Raw genomic sequence first — 16,316 nt, 5'->3', positions numbered from 1 at the left:
TTTCACTTAACAATAACCCTTGAGATCTTCTACTTTAAACTGCTGTATTCTACAGTATGCACGTACCATACCTGTTTATTTAACCATTTAGGTTGTTTCTAAGTTTTCACTATTACATCAATACTACGATGACTTTCCTTGTACCTAGCTCTTTGTGCATTAGAATAGCCCTAGGGCAGACACTAAGTCAATCTGTTGGACAAAAGATTGATACATTTACCGTTTTAAAAGATATTGCCAAACTGCCCTCTGAAAAAAAAATACACCAATTCATGCTCTCGCCAAGAATATATAAAGGTGTCCATTTTCCTATACCCATATCAATACCTGATTATCATTCTTTTTCATTATTTTCTGGCCTGACAGGCACAAAATGGCATTTCTTGTTTTATTTTGCTATCGCCTGACCATGAGTGAGGTTAAACAGCTTTTCATGTTTATTGGCCAGTCATCATTCCTGAGAACTGTGTACTGATATCCTTATTTCCTATGAATCTTTTCATCTATTATAAATTGAAAATATTTTCTCCTAGTCTGTTCCCTTTCTTTTTTAACTTTGTTTTAGGAGAACCCTCAGACAAAAAAGAAGTGGTTCATACCTGTGTATATGCCAATGCCAGCAGAGTCACTGCTGCCATCCTGGTCCTCCGAGGAAGGGGAATTCTCCGGGAGAGGAAGTAAAGCACTGTAACGGCAGTGACAGAACTGATCCCCTACGGGGAGGAGGGTCTCTCATCACAAGTGCCAGTACGGAATTTTCCACCATCCTGGTGTCCACCCACCTTGCATATATTTTCTCCAGGACCACTGAGCAACTGCTAAGCACTCAGCTATACCAGTCACAGTGCCTCACCCTGAGTTCCACCTCTGATTATCCCTCCCCAGTCTCTCCACTGCTCTTCTTCTTCTGCTTCCCTCTTAAAATGCTGGTGTTGCCCACAGCCCCACCTAAACTTTCTGCATGTATTACTTTATACACATTCATTCTCCCTCGGTGATCTTATCTACTTTCAAATGTGGGTAATTCCAGGCATGGCCCTTACCTTTTAAATCATTCTTTGCATCCTTATCCCTAATTTTATCTTTTCTCTAATCCTTTTTTTTTTTTTCTTTAAAAGGCAGGGCTGGCCCCAGGACACAGCACGTGTTATTTTCCTCAGCTGCAAGTGGAGAAGGTGGTGGTGCTGCCAGCTGGTGCTAAAAAAGATCTAAAGTCTCATTTTCATTCCGACCCCTTCAGAACAAGGGCCTGGGACCGGCAACAAGGCTTCTTTCCCACTTCCGTGATGTCAGGAAAAATATTTTTCTATTCTATTTCACGTCTTCTTTTCGGAGCTGCCCATGATGACTTTCAACCAGACTTTACTTATTCCAAAATACTGCGTGGAGGTAGGGACTGAGTCCACACGAGGTAACTTGTCCAAGCCCCCGCACTCCCTTTAGATATCTGAATCCTCTGGACTTCTCCCTTTGGATGTACTTTCATCACCCCACACTCAACATGCCTCAATTTAATGACATCCTCCTATCTCTAGCTCAACACTCACTCCAATAGTACCATTTCTGTGAGTCTTTTTTTTTTTTTAACTTTTTAGTTGAGGCTTATCCTACACACAGCACAGTGCATGAATCTGACGTGTACAGGTCCATACATTTTAACAAATGAATTCTCCAGTTACAACCACCCAGATCACATTGGTTGTGTTTGAAGCATGTCACAGAAGAACTCTGGGATCTCTGTTGATCTTTCTTCCCTTTTATGCCTAAACAGACAACCTTAACCCTCTATTCCTTGAAAACCTCTGTCTCACACTCTTCTCAAGTCCCACTGCCACCGTGTAGCCTTGGCCCCCATCACTGCACCTGCACGACTGCACTGGCACTATTGCTTCTCACTGGTCTCCTTGCTGCTGAGCTTTTCCTGCTCCAGTCTATCATGCCCAATCAATCCAGTCTTTCCCTGCCAAGCCAACCTTAATGTGGCCCTAACAGGCCCTTAATAAATACTAGCTTAAAAAAAATGAAAAGTATGTATGATGCTCCTGGCTCCTTGGGGTTCTGGTTCAGCTTTGACAGCTATGTGCTGGGCAACCAGTCTCTGCACTCTCTTTGTACCTGATTTCTGCTGAAATGACTCTCCTGCGTATACAGGATTAAGGGAGGTTACCACTTGCCAGGGTGGTAAAAAGCATATTAGAACTTAGGAAGCTGGAAGTATACTGAAAGCCAAATTTTGGCTAGAGGGGATATGGGTGATTATGACAAAAATATCTGATCAGAGAACTGTCACTAGGATTTCTTCCAAAAAGAAAAGGGAATATAGTTTCCACTCTACCCTCTCTCTGATGCCAGCAGTGCTTTGCTGATACTCCAAAGCCTGTGGAAGCCCCCTGCACCCCCATTTAGTAAGGTAACCACCAGCCAGACTTACCAGAACACGGTGATCAAACTGTACCATGGTGGGATTCTCAAAAACATTCCTCAGGATGGGGGAGAAGGTAAAGAGATCCTCTGGGATCCAGGATTCTCCCATCTTGGGAAAGGAGTTGTAAACGAGCCCAGCATCCAGCCCTGCTACAAAAGCCCCTGTATTCCAAGATAAATGGTATTTATTAAAGTAAGAGAAAGATGAGACCAAATACTAGTTCTGACAGAAAAAGCCTATTATCCTAGAGTTAGACAAAAAGAATAGTTGGGGAATAATAGATCTATGGCAGGAGTTCTCAAATATGGAATTTATAGCACAATCACTATAAGAACTTAAAAAAACAAAAAAACTTTGCCCCATATTTGCCCCACCCCAAGATTCTGACATGCCTCCTCTAGAAAAGTGACTAACTCTGGAGGAAGACGTTTATTAGTTTGGAAAACCTCCCTCAGTGATTCTGATGCCTCCCTCACCCTCTACTGAGAACTACTGATATATCCTGGAATATACCTACCCCCTCATTTGGGCAGGCTCGCTTCCTTAGGTCTCCATTCAAATGTCACCTTTTCATACAGATCATCCCTGATGATCCTCTTTAAAACAGCACTCCCAGTCACTGCAATGGTGGAAATGTTCTCCCTCCGTGCTGCCCAATGCAATGGCCACTACCCACATGTAGCTACTGGGCACCGGAAATGCAGCTACTGTGACTGAGGAACTAAATTAATTTTAATTCATTTAAATAGCCACATGAGGATAGTGGTTACTATATGAGATAGCACAGTTCTAAGTAAGACAGGTTGAGGTTGATGTATGGTTTAAAGAATGAGAAAGAGGGGAAGGGTCGAGATGGTGGAGTCGTCAGAAACTTCTGGCGATCCCTCTTACAACAAAGACCCCCCAAAATAAGTGAAGTGATTATATATATGACTAGTTAGGAGCCCTGAACATCAAAGGCAAAGTTAGGAAACTGGACTGAGTGGCAGGGGGAGGGAGGGATAGCTTAGAAGTGGCGAGGAGTTTCTAGACCTGACTCGGAGGGAATTGGTGCCCCTGAGGCACGATCCCCTGGCACAACCGAAGTGGGGCTGGTGATGTTCGGGATGCAGGTTCCTTGGGGAGAGACAGGGAGCTGCACAGTCTACTCACGCCTCCGGAATCAGAGAAGAACGGCACTCTCGACAAAAGATTAAGTACGTGCATCTAATTTACCATGCTCTCAGCCCCCAAGCTGGCTTCAGTGGCTGTCGATTTCCCTGGGCCTGAGATAGGTCCTGCTGTGTGCCCTGAGCCATTCTCTCAGCCTTGGAGAAGGCATAAATTAACAATTTGGGGAAAAGATAATCTGCCAGCTCCCCTAAGCTGGGAACTCAGGGCAGAAGCGGCTCCTCTCCAGGCACAAATGGTCCACGAATTTTGAATACCTTTCACCCCTGCACAGACCTGTGTGGACCTGTTTCAGGAGAATAGGCCCTTGTTGGCACACTGAAACGGTGTATGTGCCTGAGACCTGACTTCAACTGTGTCAGCTGTGCAGTAGAGAGGTGGGTTTTTGACATGTGACACCACTCTATTAAACAGGGTCCTCACCTACCCACATCAAGGGCCTGAGGACTGGTGGCTCCACCCACGCCACTTAGTAACCCATGACAGTGGTCCAAGAATAAGTGATGCCTCCCACTCCTTACAACCAAAAGCACTGGGTGCCCATGGTTTGGCTACAGAACCCACCCAACTGTGTGCTCTAAGGAACAGGGACGTGCTTTCCTCATAGACACATGCAGAACAGTTGTTAGCACCCTGCCTTGCTCAGAGCATGACCCCCTGCTGCAACCAGATACCTGTGCCTACACCAATCACCCCTACCCCTCTAGGACTGTAGGTCACACTTGGTGACTGACTACCTGGACACCCGAGCTGAATCCATATAAGAAAAATGAATGGACTCCTAGGCTTATATACATGGTAACAGCTCTAGCCATCTGGTGACAGGACATTAGAGCTTCAAACGCACAGATAATCAAACCATCTCTCTCAAGCAGCCTATTTGGGCATATCAAAACAAAACAAAGCAAGAAGCTAGAACACAGTAATCAAACATAAAATTAATACAATAACTTATAGATGGCTTGGAGACAACAGTCAATATCAAGTCACATAAAGCAGCAGAACATGATCCCTTCAACAAGCTCTCAAAACAAAGAATCAAGGAATCTTCTGGATGAAGGCGCACTCCTGGAATTACCAGAGGCAGAATATAAGAGATTAATTTACAGAATTCTTCAAGACATCAGGAAGGAGATCAGGCAAAATGCAGAACAAGCCAAGGAATACACAGATAAAGCAGCTGAAGAAATTAAAAAGGTTATTCAAGAACATAATGAAAAACTTAATAGGCTGCAAGAATCCACAGAGAGACAGCAATTCAGAAGATTAACAATAACATTACAGAATTAGACAACTCAATAGAAAGTCAGAAGAGCAGAATTGTGGAAGTGGAGGCCAGAATTAGTGAGACTGAAGATAAAACACTTGGCACCCATACATTTGAAGAAAAATCAGATAAAAGAATTAAAAAAATGAAGAAATCCTAAGAATCATGTGGGACTCTATAAAGAGAAATAACTTATGAGTGATTAAAGTACCAGAACAGGGATGGAAAACGGAAAACACAGAGAGAATTGTTGAAGATTTGTTGGCAGAAAACTTCCCTGATATTGTGAAAGATGAGAAGGTATCTATCCAAGATGCTCATCAAACTCCACATAAGGTAGATCCCAAAAGAAAGTCACCAAGACATAAACAAACTTGCCAAAACCAAAGATAAGAATTTTAAGAGTGGCTAGGGATAACCGAAAAGTCACCTACAAAGGAGAGTCAATAAGAATAAACTTAGACTACTCACCAGGAACCATGCAGGCAAGAAGGATGACATATATAAAGCACAGGAAAAAAACACTGCCAGCCAGGAATCATACATCCAGCAAAACTGTCTCTCAAATATGAAGGCGAAATTAGGACATTTCCAGATAAACAGAAGTTTAGGGAATTTGCAAAAACCAAACCAAAACTACGAGAAATAATAAAGGAAGTTCTCTGGTTAGAAAATCAGTAATATCAGATATCATCCCAAGGCTAGAACACAGGACACAGCAACCAGATATCAATCCAGATAGGGAAATCACAAAAATAAGTCAAGATTAAAAAAACACTTAAAACAGGGAAACAGAGACTTCATTATGGAAAAGATGACAACATTAAATCAATAAAGAAGGACTAAAAAATGTAGTCATAGATCTTTCATATGGAGAGGAAGTCAAGGCAACATAAATAAAAGTTTGGTTTAAACTTAGAAAAACAGGGGTAAATACTAAGGTAACCACAAAGGAGACTAACGATTCTATACATCAAAATAAAATACAAGAAAAACGTAAAGACTCATAAAAATAAAAACAACAACAATGAAAAAGAGAAAAAGACAATATATAAACAAAAACTACTCAGCACAGAAAATTAAGTGGAAAAAAGAAACTGTCAACAACACACAAAAAAGACATCAAAATGACTGCACTAAACTCATACCTATCCATAATTACGCTGAATGTAAATGGACTAAATGCGCTAATAAAGAGAAAGACAGTGGCAGAATGGATAAAAAAACAGGATCCGTCTATATGCTGCCTACAAGAGACACACCTTAAAGAATGAGAAAGACCTACGATGCTCTTTCTGCCCTGCCGAATTCCCCACCGTAGACCACCTCTGAGGGCAGGCCTTTTGTCTGACACATCTTATTGTAATATAATAATGATAACGTTTACATAAAAATAACAACAGCTAACATTTTGTTTTTGCTACATACCAGTTACTGTTCTAAGCACTTCACATATATTACTCATACTATTATCATCATCTCCATTTTACAGATAAGGTTATTAAGACCCAGAGAAGTTACACAGGTTATATAGTTCCTAGGTGGTGAAGCCAGGATTTGAACCAAGATAGTCTGGATCCAGGTAGATGTTCAATATTTTTGTTCATTGACTAGAAAGTAGGATTTTTAGAAGGGAAGAAGGAATAGAGAAAGAGGGTGAAGATGGGGAGTACAAGAGAGGCAGGAGTGAAATGAAAATACAGGACGTGCGAGGAAGGGGCAAAGCATCGAGCAGGAGACTTAGAGTGGAACAAAACACAGGCCATCTTTGATGAGTAGAGTCCTACCTGAGAGTGCTGTAAGGAACACTAAGCCTGCTGTTCCATGAGCAAATCGTCTCAACCGTAGGAGTTGACGAGTTTCAGGCAACTAAATAAAAGAAAATCACTCACATAAACTGTATTGCAGGAACTACAAGAGGCAGCAAAGATTTTCCTTTAGTTAGCATACAGAAAAAATACTTGTAGACAAGATCATGAAGGTTTACTATGATGAGAACATTCAGGGAAGCCCTGAAGAAGGGAAAGAAATGGCCAAAGAGATTTCCTGAAGAGTATATATTTTGTGCACTTCTATATATTTAAAGGTCCGCATCTAAAGAACAAACAATACAACATGGCTCTTGTATACTTCCCTTGCCTCCTATCCACCCTACCTTTTGGGATTCAGAATTAAAGCAGTTGGGGTATCTCCTGTTGTTAGGATTCCTTCACACTTTTTCCCTGAAATTTGTGTCTTCACCTTCCCCAACAGACAGTGCTGACAAAATATTCAGCTCCTATACTAATTCTCCCTTGAATGAGTTGCCCCAGCTCAATAAAATAATTGCACTTTTTCTTTGCAGTCCCAAACTTACCCAGAGTCCCAAAGTTCAGTACTTCTCTAAGCTTTGGTTATGTCTAGTTTCTATAAATTGATAGACGCTACTTGAATCTCCGTGTTTTGTCTTAGGCCTTTCCATTACAACCAGAATTTCCATTTCCTTGATGCCATCAGCATCTCTGCAACCATGGTAATAATACACAGGCTGACTTTTACCTTATGCTGAGGGAGCAGCAGTGAGAGGGAAGTCCACAAGCTGGCGCAATAAAGAACAAGGGCTGATCCCAGGTGTGCAGCTAGGCGGTACTGACTGACTCGAGGAATGTCATGGGAGTCTGGTTTTTCTTCCAATCCGCTTTTCACCATATACCATCCCAACAGACCCTAGAACCAAAAAAAGAAGAGGCAACAAAACAAGGTCGAAATTGTCTGCTCAACTTTACACTCAGAGGAAGCCCGTTATCGGCAGTACTCCCCACCTGACCCCTTCTTTCCATATCCTCCTAACCCAGCCCAGTGCCACCGAGTCGATTCCAACTCATAGCAACCCTATAGGACAGAGTAGAACTGCCCCGCAGTTTCCAAGGAGCACCCGGCGGATTTGAACTGCCGACCCTTTGGTTAGCATCCGGAGCACTTAACCACTACGCCACCAGGGTTTCCTCCTATACCCTCCTATAGCCCCAATATTCCTATCCACATTTCTACATACAGGACCACAAACACTTAATCACTATTTACATTAACTTTTTACTGAAGTATAATCCAAACACAGAAAAGTGCATAAAGTATACACTCTTCAGGATATCTTTGTGGGCATTTCTTTCTCCCCTTCAGATCACCCTGTTCTAATCACCTTGATTTCATCTGCACAGAACACAGAAAGATGAAAGCGTATACCATGGGATTCATCAGCCCCAGCTTTCTTCCTTCCGTAGCCCTATCTGCCCTTTTCAATTTCTGCTTCCCTGGAAGTCTGTCTTCAGTGTTTTTAATTTTATTCTAAAATAAACCCTCATTTTGTTCTGCAGTTGCCATCAAGTAGATTCCAATTCACATCGACCCCACGTATTTCAGAGTAGAACTGCGCTCCGTTGGGTTTTTACAACTTTGACCTTTTGGAAGCAGATCACCAGCCCTTCTGAGATGCCTCTGGGTGGGTTCACACTGCCAACCTTTTGTTTAGTAGCTGAGCACTTAACCGTTCGTGCCACCTAGGGACTCTTCTAGTTACTATTAGGCTTTTATTAACATCTAACTCTTTGTTATCTGTTTCTATTGCTTCCATTTCTTCTCTCCCATCACCCTCCATAATTGGCTCATATTCTCGGTTAAATTAACCAATTAACTTTCTCCTGATCAAGTTCTGATGATGTTTCTTTGATGTCTGATACTCTGCAGCCTTGCTCTAGGACCCCTACACCTTGACCCAAATGCTTCTGTGTGTCTTCTCTCAGATACCTTTTCTTGGCTCTGCCTCACCTAACCCATTAAATGTGGGAGTATTTCCAAGCTCTTTTCCTTAAGAGTGGTTCAGCTTACATGATTTTAATCATCATTGATATTGAATGTGTCTTAACTACATCTGTGTTCTAAGCTCCTACATCCTACAAAATGTTCCGCCTTTAGAATTTTCTTATTTACTTCTGTAGCCATTTTAGCATAGGGACCCACTTCCCTATACAGCAGGCAAGGTAGAAAGAGAGGGGAGCTCAGTAGGAGCATGATAGGAAGGATAATCTAATTCTTGTGACACATAAGAATATGTTTACTGAGCGCTGACTAGATTCTAGGCACTAAACTGAGTGCTTTGTATGCATTACCTTATTTAATATTCACAGGCCCTAAATGGTAGGCACTCTTATTACCCCCAATTACAGTAAGGGAATTATAGCTTACACATGTTAGATAACTTGCCCTACTAAGTGGCAGAACTGGCCCTCTCCCACCCTGTTATGCCACTTCAAAGACTAGTTCCTTAAGAACAAGACCAACTGTGAAGCTCCATGGACAATCTCTGGGTTCCCAACCTTGGATAATTCTCACCTGGAAGCAGACTAAGCCACAGAGAGCAAGAACACGTCCTTTCATGCCACGGCTGAGCCAGCCCTTTCTCCAAAAGTAGGCAGCAGGCAGGACGTATGCGAGGCCTACAAGGCGCCCCCACATTCGGTGTGAGTATTCCATGTACCAGATGAACTTGAATTCTGCCAACGTCATATTGTGATTCAAGCTGGGTGAAAAGGGGAGTAAAAACAAGAAGAAAAAGGAAACACCTATTTAATTTTTATTTCCTTATAGAATGCAGGAACATTCCTGGTCATTAAATTTGGTAGGTTTGCTGTTCCTCATCAGTGACCTCAGTATCATTTTGGAACTGAGGTTTAGAGTGAAGAGCTCACTAAACATACCTAAACCAAGTGTCAAGGCATAAAGGAATCTAACCATTTTAGAGCATTTAAGTTGCAAAAGACTGAGTGTGTCTGATGGGATGTTTACCTGATTTTCCCTAATACTTACATTTTAAATTCTGGAAATTGCTGGTATTTTTGGAATTCTGCTTCCCATTCCTCTCGGCTTGTAGGAGGCTTCATCTCCTTTATTAAATGCCAATCTACCATCGACAGGCCAGACTCTGTCAACCTTAGGACAGGAAAGATGCTGGTTTACTTATAAATGGTTTACCGTGGTAGGTGGATCTGAACTTAACCTCCCCATAGGTAAAGACATCATTTCATTGTTTCCTCTTCTGACACTTTTCTCTCTTCTTACTGCTGAGAATTTTGTCAAAAACAATTGCCAACAGGTCCAAATTTCTTTACCCTCTTATTCTCTCAATCCTTTCTTTACATTCTCCCCACTTCCTTCTCTCACTAGCATTTCCTAAAAGGCATAATCAAACTTTAGACCAAAGAAATGTTTCCTAAGTGCATAACCAACACTGTTCACACAAGGAAAAGAGATTACAGACATAAAAATTTTAGATTCTTGAGTGAATTTAAAAACAATAAAATTCAAATTTGTTACATTTTCCCGTAATAGCCTACAAAACACATAAAAAAGGTATTTTGAAAGAATCTTAAAGAAATAAGGGGTATAGTGACTGTGGAGAGAATGCAAAGAACATATACTTCATTAAAACTAAAAGTATTTTCACCAAAAAGAGCTAGGGCTCCTAAAATAAAAGGCTCATTTTAGGCCTGAGGCAAGAAATGTATAAAATGAGCCTGCTGCATCTTATCATACCAGGAAGCAGGGAAGCTATCAAAAAGACTCAGAAGCCAACTTGAAAAGGCTCCGACTGACTAAAAACGAAACAGTTTGAGCAAATCATCATCATTATCACCACCACTGTAATAACTGAAAACATCGAATACATTTAAACCTACGAGCTTCTTGTTGTTAGCTGCTGTCAAGTTGGCCCCGGATGCGTGGCAACCCTATGTACGACGGAATGTGATCCATAGGGTTTTCACTGACTGATTTTCAAAAGCAGATCACCAGGCCTTTCTTCTTCGTCCATCTTATTCTGGAAGCGCCACTGAAACCAGCTCAGCATCATAGCAACAGGCAAGGCTCCACTGACAGTGCTGACTGCACATGAGGTGCACTGGCCGAGAATCAAACCTGGTCTCCCACATGGAAGGTGAATAATGATGCTTAAAAACACAAACACCTTACTGGTCACCTTTAGAGGGGCCCGGATAGGACAGAACTAATTTATTATCTTGAAAATTGGTAAATTATGGAAAAGAATCAAGTATTTATTCTGCCTTTCCTATAAAAACTGTACCAAACAGTTTTGATACGGGGAAACTTTCTCTTTAGAGTTGAGCTAATAAAATTTAAATATTACAATTTTGCAACTCTAATGAAATAGTCTACCACCCATTTGTCAGTCTGTCACACTGTGGTAGTTTCTGTGTTGCTGTGATGCTGGAAGCTATGCCACTTGTATTTCAAATAACAGCAGGGTCACCCATGGTGGACAGGTTTCAGTGGAGTTTCCAAACCAAGAGAGGCTAGGAAGAAAGACCTGATGATCTACTTCTGAAAATTAATCAGTGAAAACCTATAGGCCGTAACAGAATACTGTATGATATAGTGCTGGAAGATGAGCCGCCCCCTAGATTGGAAGGCATTCAAAATACAGTGGCCGAAACAATGAAATCTGCATACCGGTGATCATGAAGATGGTGCAGGACTGGGCCATTTCGCTCTGTTGTACATGGGGTCACTATAAGCTGGAGCCAACTCAACAGCAATTAACAACAACAAAATGAAATAACAGACCTAGACAACTGTCATTAATGGCTGTTGAAATCTCTAACAGGCAATAATCAGACATTTTGGATGTCCTAATGTTCTAAACACCATCACCTATGAAGTATTTTTACCCTCCCTCCCCCAATCCAAATTTGATCAAGCTACCACCAGTTTACAAGGAATACAGGGGTAAACAGGACATGTTAAACACCACCACTGGTGTACAATCAGCAAAATCCAGACTGTGGGGCACTCTGTAGGATGACGACTTGGAGTTCTTCAACAACAACAAAAAACTATAAGGACAGAGAGAGACGGTGAGGGGGGGAGAGCAGGAGGAGAACGTATGATTTAGAGACATATAGAAACTCTGTGGCGTAGTGGTTAAGTGCTATGGCTGTTAACTAAAAGGCCGGCAGTTCAAATCCATCAGGTGCTCCTTGGAAACCCTAGAGGGCAGTTCTACTCTGTCCTACAGGGTCACTATGAGTTGGAATGGACTCGATGGCAACTGATTTTTTTTTTTTGACAGATAAGAGACATGAACTGATTGTGATGTATAAAACTTATTTAGGTTTAACTCAAACAAACAGTTAAAAAAAAAAAGAAATTGAGATAAACTCTAAAACTGTTCTATGGCAGGGCAAACCATCAAACATGTTCCTTGTTTGGGCCTCAGTTTCTCCATCTATAAAATGTGGGAGCTAGACTAGACGATCTCTCAAGTCCCCTCTCCCTCGGGATCCTGTGATTCTACTCATGCCGCAAACAACTGACCTTCTGGTGACTACTCACCTAGTTACTCCACCAAGAATAACCGCTCCGGCCACTGTTCCACTGCAGATCAGGAGCCATTGGCCCACCACCCGCTCAGCAGCCTTTGAGGGAAGGGACACCGTACCCCTTCCAGATTGCACAGCTACTTCAGAGATGGTGCTGTATTGTCCTGGCTTCAAAGGGCGCCTGATCCCACAGCTGCAACCACACTAAGGATCAAGACAGATAAATTACAACTGGAGAAGGGGAAAGGCCTCGCTCCATTGCTACCTACGCCTACCCACTCTGGAGTACCCTGTCTGGCCACATCTCCCCCACTATTTCCCCGGTTTACATCATCTCTTATCCAGATTACTGTATACACCTCCCAATTGGTTTCCATGCTTCTGTCTTGCCTCACTCCAATCCATCCCCACCCTAGACAGTGAACTTTCTCATCTCTGCATACTTACACCAGACTTAAAACTCTATACTCTAGATAAATGAGTTTTCTTTCTTCTCTAGGTCTTTACACATGATGTCTCTGACAGGGACACTCCTTGTTCCTTGTCTGAGAATTCCTACCGCAGATCTCAGCTTATACGTCACCTCCTCTGGGAAGTGTTCCCAGATGCTCCCAAGTCTGCAACGGGTGCCCTCAATGCCCTCCCACAGCACACTATATCTCACCTACAACAGCCCTTAACACATTGTAACATACCTTCAGGTTCACGTGTCTGTATTTCCCACTAAGCTGTCAGCTCTGAGATAGGAGGGTCTACTGAGTCTGGCTCTCTCCCTCCTGCAATCTCTGTTCTCTAGCCTTGTGCCCTACCTAACAAGACCTTTTTAAAGACTTGACGAATTAATAAATGAATGAACTATGATCTTCTCCCAGACAGGAAACTTGTTGTATTTATCTTTCTGTTCCTAGTTCCTAATCCATAATAATCACTCAATAATTATTTGTTGAATGAATACACACCTTGTTTTGGCTCTGTCCGAGTCCACAGACTCTGTTCCCTTTCTTGTTCTGCTTCTAATTAACTAACTTTACACGTCAGTTAAATTAAGCCTCAATTTACTACTTTGTAGAATGGGGGTTACAGTCCCTACCCTAACTACCTGGGGGGCTTTTAACAAAAATCAAATACACAGGTAAAAATTATGCAGCTTTTTGTGCTAAATGCTTGATGTGCATTAAATTATCTAATTCTCTCAACAACTTTATGGAATAGGTATATTGTTATCCCTATTTTACTGACGAGGAAATTGAGGCAGAACAGTAGCTTGGCCAATATCACATAGCTAGTAAGTGGCAGGGTCAGATCCGAACCAAGGGCTCCGGACACAAGCAAATCTTTGTGAACTGTAAGGAGCTACAGAAATGTGATGTAGGGCTATCTCTGCCCTGACCCTGTCACCCCACTCCCACTTCCGCCACTCTGAGCCGGCCGCCGTGCGGTACCTGTGCTCTAGGCGCCGCCCTAGGAACCAGGAGCCGGAGACAGGGGCTCCCCGTCAAGGCCTTCAGGGGCGGCAAGAGCAAGCGTTGCATGCTGAGGGCAGTGCACCGACACCACCTCCACACCCCAGCGCTCTACGGTCTTCTTTCTTCGCCACCGAAAGTGGAAGCACTTCCAGGTCACGCAGAGCCAGCGCTCCCCTTCTCGGGACGACGCGACCCGGAGGCGCAGGGACTACGCCTGCGCGGGGCCTCAGCGTTCGCGGGGACTGCTGGGGCGTGGGAGTCGGGGGCGCGCAGGGGCGCGCGCAGCCGTTGAGGACGCGCCTCGCGGGTCGCGCGCGCCGAAGCTCAGACTAAGTGGAAGTTAAAGACAGACAGACGAGGGAGCAGTGCGTCGGCATGAAGAGGCAGAGGGCGTCCTCGCAGCGGAAGCCGGCGCGGATCCCGTCGGGGAAGGCCGGTGCGGAAAGTGGCGGGGGAGGGGGTGGTCGGCGGACTCAGCTCCCTGGGGCGGGCCGGCTAGCTTCCCGGCCTGGGGATTCCCCGCAGTGTCCTCGGCTCCAAACGTGAGGAAACGAGGGCCCTGAGAAGGGGCGTGTAGCGGGAGTGGCCCGCCGCTCTGGAGCCAGACGTTGTGGGTTCGAATCCCGACGCCACCACGTACTGTAGTGCCACCTTGTTCACATCGGTTAACTTATCTCAGCGTCACGTTTCCCATCTCCACTTGAGGATACCGGCACACGCCTTACCGCCGCATCGTTCTGATAGTTAAATGTCAAGCGCTGAGCACAGTGCCTAACCCGGTGATCGCTCCTACGACGGGGGTGGGGGTTGTCCCCAAAGCCACACAGCAACGAAGTGGCAGAGTTTGTGGTTACTCCAAGCCAAAGTAGGGTGGCAGGTGACAGGGAATTTGGCAAATCCCTCTTCTTCCTGAGTGAACTTTTGGTTCCTCCAGACTATCGGTTCTCCAACTGCTTGATCTCAGAACTCCTTTACCCCCCGAAAATTTACTGAGGACCTCAAAGCTTTTATTTTTATGGGTTATATCTATTGTATTAGAAATTAAAACTCAGGGATCTAAAAAATATTAATTCGTTAGTAAATAACAGTAAATCCCATGTAAATTTTTTTTGAAAAAACCACTTTTATGAAAAAATAAACATTTTCAAAAACAAAATTTAAGAAGTGCAAAGAGTGGCGATGTTATTGCATATCTCCCTAATATCTGGCTTAATGGAAGACAGCGGGATTCTCACGTTTGTTTCTACATTCAATCTGACACGTCAGGTAGCCTGCTGAAAATGCCACTCTACACTTGTGAGAAGATGAGTGAAAAAGGCAAATAAAGGCTTAGTATTATTACGAAAGATCCCTGGGTGGCACAAATGGTTTGCCTCAGCTGCTAATCTAAAGGTTGGCTGTTTGAAGGCATCCAGTGGCACACTGGAAGGAAGGCCTGCCTCCCGGTCGTCTGCTCCTGTAAGATTACATCCAAGAAAATCTCATGGAGCAGTTCTGCTGTGTAACACATGGGGTCGCCATGAGTTGGAATTGATTGGACAGCAGTGGGTTTGGTTTATTATTATGAAAATAATTTCCACTCCACAGATGTCTTGGAGACCCAGAAAAGCTAATTGGACTACCATACCTTGAGAACAGCTCAGAACAAATGTCTTTTCTTTCTCTGATCTCTTAAGTAACTTTTCTTATGACAACTGGCTTACCCTGCCTTCTGTCGTAGCCTTTTGTGTACATCTCCACCCTTTCCTGGCCAGGGTCCTTTCATGTGTGAGGCAAGTGGTACCCCTGCAGCATTGTCCAGTTAGATTGACCTGACAGCTGGGGTGGGTATCAGGAAACTCAGGGAGTCATGCGGTGCTGTTGGTTAAGAGCATGGAGTGGCACTTAACTCTTTCACAGTTTTTGGAACTGATTGTCTTCTTTTAAATAAATAGAGTTGCAGTCTGATGCTAGTAAATGATAACTTTTTGTTTTGTTTGTTAAAAATGGATTTTTTTTAATTATAAAAACAATACTAGGTAGAAAAATTCAAGCAATACAGAAAAATATAAAAGAGTAAAAAATTCCAAATCCCACCACCTAGTAATAACCACTATTAGTATGTGCTGAACATCCTTTCAGGTATATTGCATGCAAGTGTGTGTTCTGTATTCTTAATTAAAAAAAAAATTATGTGCTTAACTTAGAAAAATTTCTAAACTATTTACAGCAAACTTTTTAGTGTAAATACATGATTTTTTTAATGAATTTGTAATTACTCAGCCTTTAGTAAATATTTGAATGGCTGTTGTATACCTTGGTAGACACTGCTTGCTGTAGGTAATAAAGATTTCTCATATAAAGATCTTACTTAGGAACTTTTAGATCAAGTAGAAGTGATCAGGCACCTATCTACAAAAACAATAATGAGAGGTAGAAAGTAATTCATGTATTAAAGAGGAGCCATTACTGTTTTAAACAGGAACATTTAATTCATGAAGAGTTTATATGAGTTTAAAAGAGGGAGATGTAATATCTTACCTTGGGAGAGATGGAAAATCATGGAAATGTGATTTGAAGTGAGCCTTGGAAGATTTTAGCATTCAAAGATGGAGCTGGAAGGACTTCGTGGGCTGAGG

The 16,316-nt window shown here is 42.8% G+C and overlaps 2 protein-coding genes across 7 annotated transcripts in view; one reads left to right on the top strand and one right to left on the bottom strand.

Moving 5' to 3' along the window:
• The window catches only part of LOC100665789 (heme A synthase COX15), a 27,893-nt gene extending 11,577 nt beyond the window's left edge, over window positions 1-16,316 (bottom strand). Inside the window, exons 1-8 of one of the 2 annotated variants that reach the window (XM_064269456.1) lie at window positions 16,219-16,316; window positions 12,246-12,436; window positions 9,705-9,827; window positions 9,231-9,417; window positions 7,401-7,568; window positions 6,650-6,731; window positions 2,432-2,586; window positions 600-713 (exon numbers count right to left, since the gene is read on the bottom strand). In XM_064269456.1, the coding sequence (XP_064125526.1) occupies window positions 600-713; window positions 2,432-2,586; window positions 6,650-6,731; window positions 7,401-7,568; window positions 9,231-9,417; window positions 9,705-9,805 (807 nt within the window). In that variant the 5' untranslated portion in view covers window positions 9,806-9,827; window positions 12,246-12,436; window positions 16,219-16,316. Of the gene's footprint in view, window positions 1-599; window positions 714-2,431; window positions 2,587-6,649; window positions 6,732-7,400; window positions 7,569-9,230; window positions 9,418-9,704; window positions 9,828-12,245; window positions 12,437-13,674; window positions 13,913-16,218 lie in introns of those variants that run through there. The other variant, XM_003409183.4, reaches the window with a different exon arrangement.
• The window catches only part of CUTC (cutC copper transporter), a 32,828-nt gene continuing 30,492 nt past the window's right edge, over window positions 13,981-16,316 (top strand). For 2 of the 5 annotated variants that reach the window (XM_064269458.1, XM_064269457.1), the window contains exon 1: window positions 13,981-14,134. In XM_064269458.1, coding sequence (XP_064125528.1) covers window positions 14,074-14,134 — 61 coding nt within the window. In that variant the 5' untranslated portion in view covers window positions 13,981-14,073. The remainder of the gene's footprint in view (window positions 14,135-16,316) is intronic. The other 3 variants (XR_002785452.2, XM_003409182.3, XM_064269459.1) reach the window with 2 other exon arrangements.

Source organism: Loxodonta africana, chromosome 16 (assembly GCF_030014295.1).
Source record: "Loxodonta africana isolate mLoxAfr1 chromosome 16, mLoxAfr1.hap2, whole genome shotgun sequence".
NCBI lineage: Eukaryota > Metazoa > Chordata > Mammalia > Proboscidea > Elephantidae > Loxodonta > Loxodonta africana.
This window is presented reverse-complemented; position numbering and strand designations above follow the sequence as displayed.